The sequence below is a fragment of the Xenopus laevis genome, chromosome 9_10L, assembly GCF_017654675.1.
Source record: "Xenopus laevis strain J_2021 chromosome 9_10L, Xenopus_laevis_v10.1, whole genome shotgun sequence".
Taxonomy (NCBI): domain Eukaryota; kingdom Metazoa; phylum Chordata; class Amphibia; order Anura; family Pipidae; genus Xenopus; species Xenopus laevis.
Genome location: NC_054387.1, coordinates 111,396,591 through 111,416,388, shown reverse-complemented (window position 1 = coordinate 111,416,388; position 19,798 = coordinate 111,396,591). Strand labels below are relative to the sequence as shown.

At 38.6% G+C, this 19,798-nt stretch overlaps 1 protein-coding gene across 2 annotated transcripts in view; it reads left to right on the top strand.

Annotated features, from left to right (window-relative positions):
* polr3e.L (polymerase (RNA) III (DNA directed) polypeptide E (80kD) L homeolog) overlaps window positions 1-16,669 on the top strand; it is a 37,181-nt gene extending 20,512 nt beyond the window's left edge. For both annotated transcript variants that reach the window (XM_041575590.1, NM_001091761.1), the window contains 8 exon segments: window positions 3,170-3,251; window positions 5,078-5,137; window positions 5,374-5,531; window positions 5,964-6,028; window positions 7,311-7,804; window positions 13,231-13,308; window positions 13,998-14,123; window positions 16,321-16,669. In XM_041575590.1, the coding sequence (XP_041431524.1) occupies window positions 3,170-3,251; window positions 5,078-5,137; window positions 5,374-5,531; window positions 5,964-6,028; window positions 7,311-7,804; window positions 13,231-13,308; window positions 13,998-14,123; window positions 16,321-16,377 (1,120 nt within the window). In that variant the 3' untranslated portion in view covers window positions 16,378-16,669.
* Window positions 16,670-19,798: the final 3,129 nt, after the last annotated feature.

Genomic DNA, 19,798 nt, shown 5'->3' with positions numbered 1-19,798 from the left:
CTTTTGATGAGAATTAGATAAAGTTTTTGTAGAATTCTTCATAACCTGACAGTGTAAAAAATGAGCCCTTACAAAGTACTAATATATCTTGTAAACTTACCTATGGTCCACAATATAATAAAATAAAGAAAATCATTAATAACAACCTAACTATCTTAAACAGATCCAGTTTTGAGACATATATTAAACCAAAGCTATAGATATGTAAGCAGAGGAACAGAAACACTGGATAATAGATTATCCCCCAGCCTTATTGCAACTAGTAAACATAATAAAACTCCAACAAATCAACAAAGGGAATGTTTAATTGTGCCTCTAGACATGCATTACCTGCAATTATGTTAACAAAAAACAATTCTTTACTTCTTCGGTTACATTCAAAATAAAACACTACATTAATTTTAACACAAAACATGTTTATTTGTTAACATGCAAAAAGCAATATATAGGACAAACCAGCCTAAAGCTAAAATAGAATTAGAGAACACATTCGGAATATTACAGACAAAAAAAGAAAACCGTTTCTAGGCATTTCTTTGAATGTTCCAATGGGTCTTTGTCCTATCTAACTGTCACATTCCAGTGCTTGAGAGGGAGATATTACTTCAGAATTAATAAAAAAGAAACTAGGTGAAACTTCTGTTTAGGTACAAGACAACCAGAAGGTCTAAATTTAGAATACAATGTATCGTTATGTATAAAGTAGATTGCCTAACTTTAGTTTTACTTTTTGTTCTACACTTATTTTTTCTTCATTTACTTGTTAACCAATAGGAGCGTATGTTTCAGAATGGCCAATCAAACTTTTTTTCTTGCTCTGGATTGGCCACTTTGTCCTGAAATGTAATTGGTCAATATTCTTTTAAATAAAGTGTATTTTTGTGTTGAAGTTCAGCCAATGATTACGTTCCCCCTGAGGCATTAAACACATAAGGCTTTTGTTAATAACTGTGCATGGACTAAATAAATTCAGAATGCTTGTATTTAAACTAAGCTGCATTTGATGTCAAATTTTGGTGGTCCGGAGTTGTGCCAGCCTGTATCCTGTGTATTAGTCCTGCCTCTATATTGGCCAGCTTGTGTTGGTGGCCCAAAGATGTCTGCCTGCATGTTCATTTAGAGGATGATTCTGCCGATGTTAACACAGTATATAAAATTGTTCATGCAGCAGTTTCTTTCACTGACCTTTCACCTTTATTCCCAGCACACTCTCCTATCTGCCATATGCTGTTTTATTGTGCAATTGGCTTTTGCATTTTTTATTTGGCCCTGTTAATAACTCCTTGGTGGCTTTTCATGTTTTCAGCTATGCTTATAACAATGGTCCACCCCTATCGACTGCCAGTAATCAAATGCATCACTCTTGGCTGACAGAGAGCTATAGAGTTTATCTAATCTTTTCTGCTTGTAAGTTTGCCTCTGCCAACTAGTAGTGATGTCTGGGTTGGCCTAAAGCTGACAAGATCCACAGGTTGGGTGGGTTTCGGGCTGTCATACTATCATTATGAGTGGATTACAGGCAGGTTGTGAGTGACATTTCCTTAGGTCATGTAGGAGTCCATGGCAGAGTTCCCATGAACCATTTGAAGATGTTAAAGGAAGTGTAAAACTAAAAAAATTGTTATTAAAAAATCCATTGAACCCTACACTAATAATAGATCTACCCTGCATACTGTTTATTATCAATGATTTATTTAAAAAAACATTGAAAAAAACTGCTTCCTGTCTACTGAAAAAGGTGATTCACTCTGCAAGATCTGCACTTCACATCTCTTCCTAACCCGACTCCTGCCAAAATCAGAAGTTACATGATACGGCTGTATGGAGGATTTTTCATTATGCGGCAGACTTATTTCTATATGTGCTGTGAGCAGTAAGGGTGGCACTCTGATAAGCTATACATTTTAGGACTACAGAACTCCCTTTAAAGTCAGCACTGCTCTTCAATGCTCACAGAACTTAGACGTGAATTACCCACGAGCTCCCACTACCTAAATTACATGAAGACTGTTTTATATTACAAGGTGTCTGAAAATGTCTCCGTACAGCCGTATGACGTAACTTCCGGTTTTGGCAGAAATTGGGTTAGGAGGAGATATAGAGCGCAGATCCTGCACAGTGAGTCGCCCTTCTCGCCTTTTCTCAGTAGACAGGAAGCAGTGTTTTCTCATAGTATTTTTTTTAATAAAGCATTGTTAATACTAAACTTTATGCAGGGTACATCCATTATTATTGCAGGGTAGAATGGGATTTTTAATAAAACATTTTTAGTGTTATACAGTTCCTTTTAATAGACTTCATGATGTTAGAGTTTTTTATTTTTGGAGGGTTTTGCCCAAAAACTCGATCAATTAAAGTGATTTAAGTTTGTTTTTTTTCCCAAAACATGTTCAATTCGGGTTTTTGGGTTTCACAATCTTAACTTGCTGAATCAAGTTTTTTTTTTTTCATTTGAGTTTTTTCTTAAATAAAAAAACAACATTTGAGTTGTGAGTTAATTTGAGGCATTAAAAACTCTAAAATTCCACCATTAATAAATAACCCCCTTAAAGTTACCAGAGGGGAATTTTTGTCTCTCCTGGTAACTGGCCACTCGCTGTCACTTGAGGCAAGGTTTTTTTTTTTTTGCTACATCTGCTATTATTCTTGTTGACCTCTTCCCTGGGCATGTACACCAGGGCTTTTGGGTGATTTGTCAGCTAACATAGCTGCTCTCTTTATAGTTGCCTTTTTGGTAACCCCCCTCTTTGGGCTCAAATTTTTGAAAATGGTCTGTCATGCTATGGGTTGGAATCTGTTAACCAATGTTATGTCATGAGATAGCCAAAACTGATCCCTCTCTCCCTCCCTCCTTCAGAGGGCCAGTGTTAGCACCCTTGAGTGTGGATGATCTGACCCTTTGGCTTCACTCACTGATATTGGTCACACACAATAAGCAATTACCCATTGGCTTCCATTACTTCTGCAGTACTAGATATAAGCTAAGCTATCATGGTGATGCCATTGATCAATGCATTGGTACAAAATGTAATATGTTTTAGGAAATGCAATAATCCTTTAGTATATGCCTTGGCAATGTTTGTATGTGTAAATATTAATAATCATTCATTTACCCTTTTTCTGTATCAGCACTGAGTCTGTGTTTTCTTTTATTATTCCCCTCTCACAGTGATGTAGTTTATCCAAAGGACTCCTCTAGCCCTCATAGTGGTGTGGCAGCAGAAGTGCTTTGTCGTGGGAGAGACTTTGTTGTAAGTAATTAAAACATTAACTGCATAGTTTAAGTTCATAAGTAATGAGTATCCATGTGCCTGTACCAGTTCCCATGTAGCATGTAGACGTAGAGATCCGCTAGTTTGGCGATGTTGACAAATGAGCAAATCTCTCCCCGATATGCCCACATTGAAGTTGGCTATATTGGGCTGATCCTATCGTGATCATAATGCATCCGATACGGGCGGTCGGATCATAATACATCTGTTACGGGTGGTCACCTTGCGGGACCGCATAGACACACAGATGCGACAGGATTTTTTTACCTGTCCGATAGAGATCTGCCCGACCTTCGCCCAAATATCGATTGGGGAAGCCCATCGAATGGCCCCACAGACGGCCTGTTGGCAGCTTTTATTGGCCCGTGTATGGGTGCCTTTAAGCTTTAAGGGTAACTTCCATTTTTTTGCTCTCAGCAGTGGAGAGCTGAGATTCTAGGTGCTTTGGAAGGCTCCTTGATTTCCTTATGTGCCACATGGGACACAACTGTTCAGTGAGTTTGCAATTGATATTCAGCATTCAGCTCAGATTCAAAAGCAACAGGACTCATGTGTTTTCTCCCCCCCCCCACTCAAGTCACTGATTGGTTACTGCCTGGTAACCAATCAGTGGAAACCAAGAGAGCTGCAAAGCAGGAAGTAGTGTTCTGGCTATTATGGTAGACATGCAGTCACTCCAGCCTTTTATACATTACATTTTACTATATTGGAAACATTTTTTATTTTGCACAGCCTATCTATTTTATTTTTACACTGAACTGCTCCTTTAATCCATAATCAAAGAGAAGGTAATCATCAGAGCATCACAAATTCAGAGTGCATGAGTCAGTGCTTTGGATCTGATGAAGACCTGTCTCTGTGCAAGTATGTAAATAAAGAGCAGTGTGGAACTAAATATAGCTGCTGCATTAACAGGCCAATTGATTGCATTACACATAGTTACATCCTGCCAAAGTGGTGGCCTGCTATCGCTCAGAATTGTCTTTCGTTCCATTAGAATGAACACAATTGTGCTTTCAAAATAAAACCAGCGATGTGTAATGGTGTATCACACAATCCTCACCACATTAAAATAATCTTGTGTGCGTTTTATCTCTTTATTCGCTTACACTAAGTTGATGATGTGTGGCAAACTGAAAAGGTTTCATGACATTAGGCTTTAAATCAGAGATAAGAAATTGTCCACCATTCGGAAACTGTGGCACAGCCTTTTCTGAATTCATAAACTGTAGAGTTTATGGAAATAGAGAAAAACGATTTGTTAAATTCCTGTAATACATTTGATTCAAATTCTGCTTGTACTGGTACATCTGGACCTTGCTTTTATTCTGTAGATTAGTCTGTTACTAGATCAGTCTCTACCAAAAAAAATTACAGGTATAGGATCCGTTATGCGGAAACCTGTTACCCAGGAAATCCATCTCCCATAGACTCCATTTACTCAAATAATCCAAATTTTTATTAACTTTTTCCTTTTTCTCTGTAATAACAGTACCTTGTACTTACTAAGATGTAATTAATCCTTATTGGAAGCAAAACCAGTCTATTGGGTTTATTTAATGCTTACAAGATTTTCTAGTAGACTTAAGGTATGAAAATCCAAATTATGGAAAGATCTGTTATCCAGAAAACCCCCATGTCCCGAGCATTTTGGATAACTGGTCCCATACCTGTAGTCTAAAAGAAGTCATAACCTGTCAAACGTGAGCAGTAGTGGTTGTGAATATTCTATCTTTGTGCTTATTAATGAAACCTGAGTTGGTAGCATTTCTGCTCAATAATTTATTTTGCTTTTATTTTTCCAGATGTGGAGCTTCACAAAGTCCCGCTGGGTCGTGAGGAAAGAAATCGCATCTGTGACAAAAGTAAGAAAACATTTCTATGCAAAGCTTTTTTGATTAGTCATATTTTCTCCTGTAAACACCATTTAAAGGGATGCTGTCAATAAACAGTGACCTTTCTTTTTAGTACATGTTAAGAGTACAGGGCAAAACTAGCACCTATATTCTGCCCCGTTGGTTTATTATTAAATGTTATGGAGGGCTATGGACTACGTTGGCCTTTTACTAACATGTTTTCATGTATTAATATTTATGTCCAGCTTTGCCAGGAAGATGTAAAAGATTTCTTGGATCATATGTCCATTCCACGGATCAACAAAGGCTGGGAATTTATGTTGCCTTACGATGAAGACTTTGTGAAAAAGCATCCAGATGTGGTCGAGAGGCAGAACATGCTGTGGAAAGGCATTGAAACGAAGTAAATTGAATTACACAATAATAAAGCTCAGTAATTTACAGTACTTCTGTCTTCCACAGCTACATTGAATGCTGCTACTGGCTACACTGCTGTGCACCAATGAGTACCATTAAAGGGAACATAGCATCTGCGTAACAATCCAAGATAAAAACTGGCCTGTTTATGCAATAACTGTAATACTGATCTGGCAAAACTGTGATTGCATGAACTTTGGTATTGTAAAACTTTACTGGAGCCTGTTCAGTCCCTGGCTATCTATTAGTGCTACAGGCCTCATTCTTTTATTAGTAGCAGCCAATACCCATAGCTTCCAGGAGGTTACAGTCTCCATATGCATCATGACAGAACTGAAATTAAACGTTTTTACAATATAAAGTACAGTATATAAAGAAGTGTCCGTTAAAGGCTAAGTCAGTTCTTGTTTTCTTTCAGATTAAAGAAAGTGTTTAGCATATCGAATGAAGATATGATGTCCAAGAAACCAGACACGTCCTCAGGTAACACTTTCATATACATTCCCAAATATTTTGCACTTTTTAAAGATTTTTTAAAGGTCAACCTCAAAATAGAAATGTTCCTAATAACAGAAAAAAGTAATTCTGAGCAACTTTCAAATATACATTCATTACAAATATTCTATAGTTTTTAAGTTATATGTAAATGTAGTGCTATAGAAGGCATTGTCTGTCCCTTTCTATTCTCTGCCCTGTTGACTCAGACTGTTGATACAATGTAGACAGAGGATGCTGATTAACAGAACTGTCTTTGCTAGGGAACCAAGACTTGGGCAACATTGTTTAAAAAGCATCAGCATGGAGTTAAAGGATTGTGTTGTGAAAAGGCACAGTATACCCAGCCGATAACAGATAAGCTCTGTAGTATACAATGGGAGTCTTCAGAATGTATCTATTATCTACTGTAGGGGTTCCCAATGAGCCACATTCAAATGTAAAAATAGTTGGGGAGCAACACGAGCTTGCAAAAAGTTCCTGGGGTGCCAAATAAGTGCTGTGATTGGTTGTTGGTAGGCCATATCTGGATTGGCAGCCTACAGGACGCTCTGTTTGGCAGTACTCAAGGTTTTATGCAACAAAGCTTGGCCCCAAGCCTCGAATTAAAAAAGCTAATCACCTGCTTTGAGGCCACTGGGAGCAACATCCAAGGGATCAAAGAGCAACATGTTGCTCGTGAGCCACTGGTTGGGGACCAATGATCTACTATGTATCCTGTTCCTGAATGGCTGCCTCCATGGCTACACAACAGCTTGTTTATATGAAATATAGTTATGTATCTGAGGCAAACACACCAGTTAAACCTGTGTAGGGCAACACTACATTAGTGTCATTCCTTTAAAACACTTTGGTTTTTGGTGTTACTGTTCCTTTAAGCAAACACTGCTTTCGATATCAATTGTTTTTACAAATAACTTTAAAAGCAGTGACATTAATAAATGTATATTGGAAATTTGCTCAGAATTATATATTTATTTTATTAAAAAACAGGTATTGGCTGGTTGGGCAGTTTACCTGCCAACCATTAATTTAATTTCCCTTTGCTTCACAGTAGATATGTATAGAAGAGTATATATCAATTTTAAGCCAAATTGTGCAATATCTTGCCAAATGGCCCATAGACTGATCTCTTAGATGGTCTTGGAAAGTTAGTGAAACATCCCATAGCTTTTTAATGGGTGATGGTACTCCCAAAGGGATTCAAAACTTTGTCAGTGTTTCCTTGCCTTGTCAGTGGTCATGATGTAGTTATTGTTCTTATCAACAGCTCCACCTGTAGTGATACCTGGGGACCAGCTAGTTAATATTGCAAAAGCAAAGGCTACTGAGAACCAAGCTCAGCTGGAGAGGACCTTGCAGAAGAAGAAAGAGCAAAGCAAGCAAGTTTCTTCTACCATTACGGTTCTAGCAGACGTTCATATTAAAGAAGAGCCGGTAAGCGATGAGGAACCCATGGACACCTCTACCTGTGACAGTCTGAACAACGGGATGGTCAATGGTATTCATATGGATGAGAGTTCCCGTGAGTCAGTGAATGGTCACACCCCAAGAGGTGACGGAGATCTGGTAACAAAAGAACTGAAGGAGTTTGTGGCTACAACATTCAATAAACAATTTGTTTTGACCATGCGAGAACTTAAACGTTTATTTAATCTACATTTAGCCAGTCTTCCTCCTGGACATATTCTGTTTAGTGGCATCTCGGATAAAATGCTGCAGGATACGGTTCTAAATACTGGATGCAAACAGATTCAGGTGCCTGTAAGTAGCGGGTTTTACTATTCATTACTCTTGTTACATCTCTCTATACTGTAAATTGTCATTGGTGTGCATGGGTTTGTGGCCACAAATAGGTGATCCAGAGAACATGTGGTGTAAAGCTCTGGCTTCCAGGAAGTATGCCGCATTTCTGAAACTGTAGCTCAGTCGTTGTGCCTCTTTAACTTCAGCCACTTTTCAATATTTCCAAGGGACAGTATTCCCAAATAATATTTTTTACTATTCTGTTTTACTCTGTTGTGCATATCTAGAATTCTGCTTCATAAAACTGAAGGGTGATCCTTGTCTAGTCAACTCTGAGGAGAGAAGACCTTTCCCTTTTAAAACAATTTTGTTCATGGTTTCAAGAAATGTAGGCAATTTTCCGTGCCGTTCAGTGTGCCGAAAGGACAGACTTGTCTCTTACTGGTGCACAAAAGAGCCGTGAAGGATATAAGAAGATGCAGTGATATTTATTCCTAACCTAGAGTTCCTATCATTCCCTGTTTCCAGATACTTGATCCCATACCTGTACTAAAAATTCTCAGATTTATAGACTGTACTTTTATTAATGGAACTATGCAATGTACATGTGGATGAATTACAGCGCAAGTGATGCAAAGCTTTTTTTTTTTTTTTTTTTAAACAAGGTGTGCAAATAAGCAGTTGAGTTGTAAGATCATCCCTTTTAAACTGGACACCTATCCAATGCATTGCTGATTAGTAATTCAGATCCAAAGGAGCTAGAGAGAACTTCAGCCTGTAGTGTATATTCTGGTTATTCATGTTAACCATCCATGGTATAATTTTATTTAAAAAAAAATAAAAATGTTTATATAAATAAGCTGCTGTGTAGCAATGGAGGCAGTCGTTCAAAGGAGAAAAGGCTCAGGCTACACAGCAGATAGCGGATAAGCTCTGTAGAATAATGTTATCTGTTATCCCCTTTTTAACCTGTGCCATATAGTCTTTTTTAAATTTCCACCATTGCTGCACAGCAGCTTGTTTATATGAACTATAATAGTGTCTCTGAAGCAAACACATCAGTTTTACCAGTGCAGGGCAACAGTACATGGTATTTTCATTACATTAAAACGATTTATTAAAATTTAAAGGATTATAGCATACAATAATTTTTTTTAATTATTTGTATGCTACGAAAAAAAGACACAACACATATTAAACTTTAATGTCGTTCAGTCTTTATTAAGAAATAACAAACTTCGCTTGCGCTCCTCTTCAGAAAAGGCGAGTGTGCGAGCCATCGTGCGGTGCTCCATTTCTTCTCCCTGTCTTCTTTATAGAAGATAGCCAGGGAGGATAAATCGAGCACCACGCGATGGGTCGTTGCCCTGTCACTGTTTCTGAAGTGCAAACGGAGTTTCGGTAAGTTATTTCTTAGTGATTTTAAAGTTTAATATGTGTTGGCGTCTTAGCATACAAATGCATTTTTTTTTTAGAATTTTTTTGCTGTTACTGGTCCTTTAAAGGGATACGGTCATGGGGGAAAAAAAACATTTTTTCAAAATGAATCGGTTAATAGTGCTGCTCCAGCAGAATTCTGCACTGAAAAACATTTCTCAAAAGAGCAAACAGATTTTTTTATATTCAATTTTGAAATCTGAAATTGGGCTAGACATTTTTGTCAATTTCCCAGCTGCCCCATGTCATGTGACTTGTGCTCTGATAAACTTCAATCACTCTTTACTGCTGTACTGCAAGTTGGAGTGATATCACCCCCTCCCTTTTCCCCCCAGCAGCCAAACAAAAGAACAATGGGAAGGTAACCAGATAGCAGCTCCCTAACACAAGATAACAGCTGCCTGGTAGATCTAAGAACAACACTCAATAGTAAAAACCCATGTCTCACTGAGACACATTCAGTTACATTGAGAAGAAAAAACAGCAGTCTGCCAGAAAGCATTTCTCTCCTAAAGTGCAGGCACAAGTCACCTGACATGGGGCAGCTGGGAAATTGACAAAATGTCTAGCCCCATGTCAGATTTCAAAATTGAATATGAAAAAATCTGTTTGCTCTTTTGAGAAATGTTTTTCAGTGCAGAATTTTGCTGGAGTAGCACTATTAACTGATGCGTTTTGAAAAAAAACGTGTTTTCCGATGACAGGATCCCTTTAAAGATGAACCTCCCCTTTGTCTCCATCCACATCACTAGGTCAGGTATGTATCGTATAACAATCCTTTACTGTACAAACATTTTCAGCTCATAGAAACAACCTTGCTCAAAGTGACTTGTTATGCGCCCTAAGTATATTTTACCTGCTGGAGCAGCTCAAAGCAAAGTAAATTTTGCAAATGGCTTCAATACAAAGGAGAGGCAGCCGAGATCAATAGGCAGCTATTCAGTGCCATGGATCTTCTCTATTATTTATTCATTTCATATATTACAGGGAAAATACATATAGTGAAACAACTGGATATAGTACAGTAAAAAGTCATTTTCTTTAGCTATGAGTCCAGGGATAATCCAGTACAACTGTGTCCAGTGGTAAAATAACATGAAACAAGGTAGAGTATTTTCCGAATATGTGCTGCAGAATGACTTGAGAGCATTTACGGCTCTTTCTACAGTTCCAGAATAGAGACCCTTTTCCTTGAAGAGAACAATGCAGAGCACTTCTTAAAGGAATTCTCAGTGTATTGGACGTCCAGTTCTTTTGTGCTAGCCTAATTAAATGGCTAAGGACCAAAAAGGACTTTTAAGTGACCAGGATTAAATATCCATTAGAAAGGATTTAGCAGTTGAGAGAGGAATAATGGAATATACACAAAGGAACACATTCCTACTCTGCATTGAGCTCTGGCCTCTCTATTCTTAGACTCCTAAATCTGCAACTGGATTTTAGGCTGCTGATCTCGCAGAACACAAGCTCCTTTACGCTTCACTGCATAGTTCTTATTTTAAACAAGTTAAAAAAATATACTATAAAATATTATTTAAAGGGACCCTTTGCCTTGCCTCTGACCATGTGATGATCTTGCGGCATGCTGCATATATTGAGCATGAAATTGCACTTAGTAGACTAGTCTTTGCTGCCTAAAGAAGTGATGGGGTTAAATTGCTCATAGTGTCTTGGAGCAAGTTCACCCAAGAATGGACTTTGTTCCTGTCCTAGGCAGAGAGGATTGTTTAGCAGCAGATCTGCTTATCTGATAGGAAGATTAACTCATTTCCTCACTTCAGGAAAGCCGCTTTAGCCTCACTTGTACCAGAGGAAGGCTATTATTAAAGCTCCTGTTGTTGATGCCTCAACCACAGATACATCTGTAAAGCTGGCCATAGATGTAAAGATTTTTAAAAGATCCGATCGTCCTCGTGAGACCACGATTATCTCGAAAGGATTGCACGAATTGTCCATCAACTAAAAAGACCATTTCAGACGATATTGTAGGGTAGCTGCCTGCTTGTCCCTGCAAACATAGATTGCACTGGGATTGATAAAAACTTTTTTAACCTGGCCGATCAATTTTCTGACATGTCGGCCTGAAAAATCGTAAGATGTAGGATCGTTCGAATCCCACAAACCACACGATAATTTCGAAGGATTGGTCGGACTTCGCTAAAATTGGTCGTTCGGCAAGAAAAAATCTTTGTCTATGGGGACCTTTAAGGCCATGGCGGGCAGGGATAAATTTGTTCTACGGAGAGCCACAAATCTCCCAAAAATGCTTCTCTGCCGGCAATAATAATTGAAAGCCTACAAGCCACAAAGTCGTCCGTTTCCTCACGAGGCTTCTGGCAAAATAGGCTTCAGAGGGGCCCTGTTGTGTATGTAAAGTAGTACATGTATGGCATCCATTATCCGGAAACCCCTTATCCAGAAATCGCCGAATTACAGAATGTCTCCCATAGACTCCATTGTATCCAAATTTTTTAAAATAGTCCCCTTTTTTTTTTTGTAATAATAAAACAGTACCTTGTACTTGGTACAAATTAAGATATCATTAATCATTATAGTAGGTAGAACCAGCCTATTGGGTTTATTTAATGTTACCGTGGCCGAAGGAACTCCAGGTCATGGAACTCCAAGGTAACTTCTAATATTCTCATATTTTGCAAAAGGGGGTACTTTATTTATTATAATGCACAAGTTTCAGTGAGTCATGTGACAGAAATCACTAAGATCCGATTATAATCGATGGCATCACTAAGCACCGTTTTTAAGGATATAATTTACAGGATATTTATGGCTCTTGTGTATTATATAGTGAATAAAGTACCCCCTTTTGTAAAATATAGGGATATTATAAGTTACCGAGGAGTTTCATGACCATATAAAAACACGAGGCCGAAGGCCGAGTGTTTTTATACAGGTCATGGAACTCCGAGGTAACTTCTAATATCCTCATATTTTACAACTGGGGGTACTTTATTATAATACACACATTTCAATGAGTCATGTGACAGAAATGACATCAGAACTCACCGTTTATAAGGATATAATTTACAGGATATTCATGGCTTTTGTGTATTAAATGATTTTATAGTAGATTTAAGGTATGAAGATCCAAATTACTGAAAAATCCGCTATCCAGAATGCCCCAGGTCCCGAGCATTCTGTATAACCAGTCCCATACCTGTATGTTCAGTAGTAAAGCACATTTATATGTATGTATATATGTGTGTCTATATATCTATATATATATCTATCCAGAGAACAATATGCTTTGTTGTTCTCATCTAGTTTACAGAAGTACACAATTATTTACAGGCATAGCTTGTTGCAAAATAGACTTCATTAAGTATTAAAGTAGTATGTCCAGTAGTAAAGCAATAAAGTTCCTGTTGGTGCCTCGTACACAGATACATCTGTAAAGGTTCCCATTACAGTACATATATATGTTACTTTATGTTCTATCCAGAAAACAATATGCACAATTCTCTTTTAATGAGTGCAGGGCTTGGAGCAAAATAGGCTTCAGGGGCCCCGTTATGTATATAAAGTAATCTGTCCAACCTTGGTCATTAATGGGGCTATATAATAAAGCTGGCTACAGAGGCTAGTCATCCAAAGACAAATGGTAGAGGGCAGCTAAATAGCTGTTTGGGCTACAGTGATGTAAATTTTCCATCTTGCTGGGTACAGTTACAGCTTCTGCCGTGCAAGGACAAGGGTAGTTGTAACACCGCTACACACAGATTTGCACTTTAACTCACTGCAGTTGCTCTTTAAATATTGTTGCAAAATATAAGGATATCAGAAATCACGTTGCATGACCTGTATAAAATCCCTTGCCCATTGGGCTTGTGCCTTTGTATGGGCATGGAACTCCTCCCGACTTCTAATATCCATTCAAAAATACTGGGTATGTCAATTTACCTGTAGAAAACTACAGAGCAGGACCATAAACTGGTTACTGTTGTGAGACCTCGCTGAATCCATGAATATTCATGTGCAAATATTGTCAGTTTCCTCCACAGAGCACAGCGACACCTGAGGAACAGAAAGTGTTTGCATTGTGGGAATGTGGAGACTCTCATGACCAGGTAATCGTGGAACCAGTATGTTATATATTTTATTGCCTTCCTGTTTAACACTTGGCAAATAATCCAGTGCAGATGCAGAATGTTGCAAAATGTCATACCAAGAGCAACTGATTTTTTCACTGAGTTCTTCTTGTGTTATGCTGTTGAACCCAGAGCATTTTGGGCTGCAGTAAAACTGTTCATAAGTAGGGATGAGCGCATTTTTTCGCCATGTTTTGCCGTGGAAGTGACGCGCACAGACTTCAATGGGAGAAAAAAAATGTTGCGTCAAAAAAAAAATTATCGCCCATAGACATTTTAGCGAATTTACCCTGTCAGCGAATTTTTGGCGAAGCGAAACAGATTAAATTCGCTCCATCCCTATTCATAAGCGATCTTCTGTAGATAATTCTTTACTGTTAGCTAATACTCTCTGGGGCTGTGCATATTGTAAAGCATTGCATAACCGGCATATGCACACACTGACTGTCGGCGTACTTAACACACAGATAATTGGATGATTGTGGATCCACTCCCTTCGACTTTCTGCCTGTATTTCTACTTACGATCATACATTTCAAATTTGAATTTATTTTATAATCCATTTCCAGGCATTTTAAACTCGCTTGCTCTTTTGCAAAGTATTTATAGCTACAGCATGCAATTAAGAACAAGCTTAATATTGACGTAATATATATATATATATTTAGCTCCGACAGGCGCTGCTCGATTTATTCTCAAAGGGACATCGCTTGCGCAGGAACCTGATCCAGACAAAGCTGACCCAGGAGTTTGGAGATGCTCTCGATAAACAACAGCTGGACAAGGTGTTAAAGGTATAACTTGGTGGGATTAAACCCCTCTGTAAGCACTTCTGACAAATTGCATTTGTGGCTTAGAAAGACCACAGATTTTCACCGATCCTTAATTTTCCTTAAAGGGATACTGTCATGGGAAAACATTTTTTTTTCAAAATGAATCCATTAATAGTGCTGCTTCAGCAGAATTCTGCAATGAAATCCATTTCTCAAAAGAGCAAACAGATTTTTTTATATTCAATTTTGAAAGCTGACATGGGGCTAGACATTTTGTCAATTTCCCAGCTGCCCCAAGTCATGTGACTTGTGCCTGCACTGTAGGAGAGAAATGCTTTCTGGCAGGCTGCTGTTTTTCCTTCTCAATGTAACTGAATGTGTCTCAGTGGGACATGGGTTTTTACTATTGAGTGTTGTTCTTAGATCTACCAGGCAGCTGTTATCTTGTGTTAGGGAGCTGCTATCTGGTTACCTTCCCATTGTTCTTTTGTTTGGCTGCTGGGGGGGAAAAGGGAGGGGGTGATATCACTCCAACTTGCAGTACAGCAGTAAACAGTGATTGAAGTTTATCAGAGCACAAGTCACATGACTTGGGGCAGCTGGGAAATTGACAATATGTCTAGCCCCATGTCAGATTTCAAAATTGAATATAAAAAAATCTGTTTGCTCTTTTGAGAAATGGATTTGAGTGCAGAATTCTGCTGGAGCAGCACTATTAACTGATTCATTTTGAAAAAAAATTTTTTCCCATGACCGTATCCCTTTCAGCTTTCTGTGACTACAACCCTTGAAACCGCAGTTCTTCCATTTCTTGTCTCAGAGCCGCATTCGTTATAATGATTGGCTCTGTGGCTCTTCCATGAGTTCAAATAAGAGAGTAGAGAGCATACTGGAAGATGTTCCTAGCAATTTAAAGGAGACATAATGTGTAAAAAACAAAAATGGGCCAGTGCCTTATACTCTTTTAAATATAGAAGAAATGTGCTTAAAAAAGTAGTATTTTGTGTTGATTTATTGAATATTTCTTCAAAATCCCTTTTAGCCCCACCCATTGGTGCCACCTCTTGCTCACTGAATTGTGCAGGGCAGCTGTTGATGTTCAGCTCACTGCACTGTAGGATAGGAACCAATCAGCAGCTCCTCTGACCTGATGGGGAACTAAAGCCATTGATTAACAAGTAAGATCAAGCATGGAAAGTTCAAAAACCCTGCTGGTCCCACCCACCTGTTCCATTTACTGCTGCCTCCTTTCCCAGGCTGTGCAGGGAACCCAGTGGCACTCTGGTTGCTCTCCTACTGTGCAGTTTGCAATCAGTGGCATAACTGTTACTGGGCCCACAGCTAATTTATTTTAGTGCACCTAAAATATAAGGTTGTCCTTTTTTTACAAATACAAGTTGAAGTTGCTCTTTAATTAGGGCCTCATGGGCCCCCTATACTTTATGGGCCCCCCTGCAACCACAGGGTCTGCTTCCTCTGTAGTCATGCCCCCGGAACCAATTAGAGCTAAGATGACCGGAAACTGAAGTCGGCCTTTGCTTGTGTGACTGCAGGGCTGTGATTGGCTATCCCCTCCTACTGTTCTTTTGGCAGGGACTGTTAGATCACACCTCATTTGTAACTCAAACCAGGATCATAGCAGATCTATTGGGAGCTTCAATAAAGGGTCTGTTTAAAAACAAAATAAAAATAAATTTTTAGCACAATGTGAGAACAGAACCATATATACAATTCACAATTGCCTACAGTATTGGGGATTTTTTTAGTTATCCGATATCTCCTTTAAAGGCATTTCTCTTGTAAGCTCTTGCATATGTAGGTACCTTTTGTAAACAATATGTGGGGAAATTGTTAAAGGGGAAGAAATCCTCAAAATTCATTATATGAGAACAAACTGCTCCTTTTTGCACCTTCTTGTAATATCTTGTCTGACAGTTTTTGGGATCCAAAAAGTAAATTGTAAGATTTCATTTTTCTATATTTACCATGAGAGCTGCTAAGCCAAAAGCCAGGTACAGGTATGGGACCTGTTATCCAGAAAACCAAAGGTCCCGAGGATTCTGGATAACGGATCTTTATGTAATTTGTATCTACTAGGAAAATGATTTTTTTAGTTGTTCATTTTTCACGTTTAGTTCATTAAAATATAATTTTGTATTTTACTATTCCATAATGCTTGCAATCTTTTTTCAGCCGAGATGTTTTCTGTTTTCCTTAGGACTGTTGTGTATGTTATGGAGGAATGTGGTATCTTAAAGGAACAGTGCAGTCCTGATACTACGGGAGAGACGACAATTTATCAGTATAGTAGTCTGGGCCCAAGAGTGGCCAGTAACCAATGGGATTCTGAGGAGCCAAGCACATGCACCATTACACCACACTGGTTCATGGCTACAGAACGCACCTACGACTGCATGGCCTGGAGAAAGCGAATCCTTCCAAGGCTGGTGACTGATCACTTTGATTGTCAACATATTTTCCTTTTAAATATATATATAAATATTTTTGTTTTCTTTTTTGGAAAACCCAGTAATAAACTGAAATAAAGAAATTACGTACAAGAGAAACACAGGGGGACAGTGTAGTAGATAAAGAGATACGCCTAGGCGCTTCTGTTTTTATAATCAGTGTCACAATTGTATGGACTGTGTGTGTTAAAGGGGTTTTTCACCTTTACATTAACTTTTAGTATGATATAGAGAGAGATATTCTGAGACAATTTGCCATTGTTGTTCATTTTTTTTTTATTTATGGTTTGAGGTGTTTAGCTTTTTATCCAGCAGCTCTCCAGTTTATAGTTTTCAGCAATCTGATTGCTAGTAGGGCCTTTTTCAGCAGGATTCGGATTTGGCCGAATCCTTCTGTCCGGCCGAGCCGAATCCTAATTTGCATATGCAAATTAGGGACGGGAGGGAAATCTTGTGACTTTTTGTCACAAAACAAGCAAGTAAAAAATGTTTTCCCCTTCTCACCCCTCATTTGCATATGCAAATTCTGATTCAGCATTCGGCCAAATCTTACACGAAGGATTCGGTGGAATCCAAAATAGTGGATTCGGGGTATCCCTAGTTGCTAGGGTCCAAATTATCCTAGCAACCATGCATTAATTGAAATAAGAGACTGGAATATGAACAGGAGCGGACCTGAATAGAAAGATGAGTAACAAAAAGTATCGGTAACAATAAATTTGTAGTTTTACAGAGCATGTTTTTTTTTTAGATGGGGCCAGTGACCCCCATTTAAAAGCTGGAAAGAGTCAGAAGAAAAAGGCAAATAATTTAAAAAATAAATAATGAAGACCCATTCTATAAGATACTAAAAGTTAAATTAAAGGTCAACCACCCCTTTTAAGGACAGGCAACCGAGTGGGTAGGTCAGAAGCAATTTTATTAAAAACAACGGTCTTCCATTGGGTGTATGTCTGCAGCCTGGTTCAGATCCTTATCAGCCACTGCCTCCCTTGTCTGGCGTACCATCTGCCATCTTCTGATTGGTCGGTTTAATCCTAATGTGCCTGTAACACATTATTTAAGAAGTCATGACCAAGAGTTGCAATAAAAGACAGCATATGGTTTCTACTCTGTATTTTACTTTGTTAGCCATGTGTTAATCGCATCAATCATAACGTTTCTAGTTACGTAAAACTAAAAACATTAAGTTGCTGGGAATTAGGGATGCACCGAATATTTTGGATTCGGCCGAACCCCCCGAATCCTTCGTGAAATATTCGGCTGAATACCGAACTGAATTTGCATATGCAAACGAGGAATGGGAAGGACAAAACATTTTTTATTTCCTTGTTTTGTGACAAAAGTCTCACGATTTCCCTCCCTGCACCTAATTTACATATGCAAATTAGGATTTGGTTCTGCCAGGCAGAAGGATTCGGCGAAATCCGAATCCTGCTGAAAAAGCCTGAATTCCCGAAATGAATCCTGGGTTTGGTGCATCCCTACTGGGAATCTTGTCCTGATATATTGCTCCTTGCAGAGTGGGCTGATCAGTAAACATGAAATTACCTTTCCTTTGTTTCTATTGCGATGAAAAGGCAATATTTGTCATAACGAATGCTTTCATTTCCCTTTAATATGTTTGAGAGAGAGAGCATTGCTGTTTTCATTTAAGTTACAGTCTCTGCTTTCATCATGTACAGGTAAGGAATCCATTATCCAGGAAGTTCCAAATTACAGAAAGGTTATCTCCCAAAGCCTCTATTTTATCCAAATATTTAAAAATGGTTTCCTTTTTTTCTGATCGAAACAGATATAATTGATCCTTATTGGAAGCAAAACCAGCCTACTGGGTTTATTTAATGTTTACATGATTTTCTAGTAGAGTTAAGGTACGAAGATCCAAATTATGGAAAGATCCTTTATGTGGAAAACCCCAGCTCCCAAACATTCTAGATCGGAGGTCCCATACCTGTATAAAGCATCTGAACGAGTCGGCAAATGAGGGATGCAGAGCAAAGTGCCATTTTGTTATTTTAGTTCAAGGAACAGTTGCCAAAAAACGCTTATCTTGGGCCCCTTTTGTCAAATGCAGTAGCACTGTCTGATAAAGTGTTACTATCTACAACTTGCCCCCTTCCCAAAAGCTCTTATCCCAGTATTTGGGGCTGCCAAGAGTAACATTTGTGGTCTGTTAATTCACTTCCCAACACTCTTCCGCCTGCTGTTCTGTAGAGCCCCGCTGTGTGTGTTTATTTGGATGCCCCCTATTAAGACAGCTGGTCAGAAATCTGCTGCTTCTAACAGTTATGGTCTAAATCCAGTTGTCTGTGTTGAAGTTTACTTCTTCAAAGATCCCACTGTATAAATGGAGTCGCTAGCTATGGGGAAAGATTAGAGCTGGCCGCTTTACTTGCTGCTGATTTGCAAATGTTTTTATAAACAATCGAGGGACCTGTATCATATTATTTACTATTTGGTTCAAATGTAATTAAAACAATCCGCTTGAGTTCGTGTGGTGTGCAGTTTGTTGGTGATGCCACTTGGGTGCTAGTGTGTTTATTATTTTAAGTGCTAATTGTGTACTCATATAAAAAGGATGGTAGAACCTCATTTATTCTTAAAGGAGAAGGAAAGCTATGAAGGCAATATATTAGCTGCAAAAGCGCAGAATGCTATTTATTCTGTAGAATGTATTATCATACCTGGGTAAAAAGTTCTAGAAGCTCTCTGTTTAGGATAGCAGCTGTAGTATTAGCGTGGTGTGACATCACTTCCTGCCTGAGTCTCTCCCTGCTCACTTATAGCTCTGGGCTCAGATTACAGCAGGAAGAGGAGCAAACTGAGCATGCTCACGCCCAGGGCAAGGAGGTTTATGCTGAAAACAGGAAGTCTAATACAGAAGCCCATGTGTACACAATAGAAAGAAAGAAATGCGGTGTTTCTTTTGACAGAGGACTCAGAGCATTACTTTGAGGGTTTACTGGTGTATTTAGGTGGACCTTTCTGATAAGGCTTACTTAGTTGTAACCTTTCCTTCTACTTTAATCACAAGTTAGATGAAGCAACTGCTACTTTTGGGGGGGCCAGGAGGAACAGGGAGCCAAGTGTGTAACGGACTGTTTATTAAAAATGTCTTCTTCCTAAAGTTTGTGGGTCCCAGTAAGTTATCACACCACTGCTTTAAAGGAGAACTACAGCATATTAACATTTATATAACTCCAGCATATTTAACAGTGATGTAAA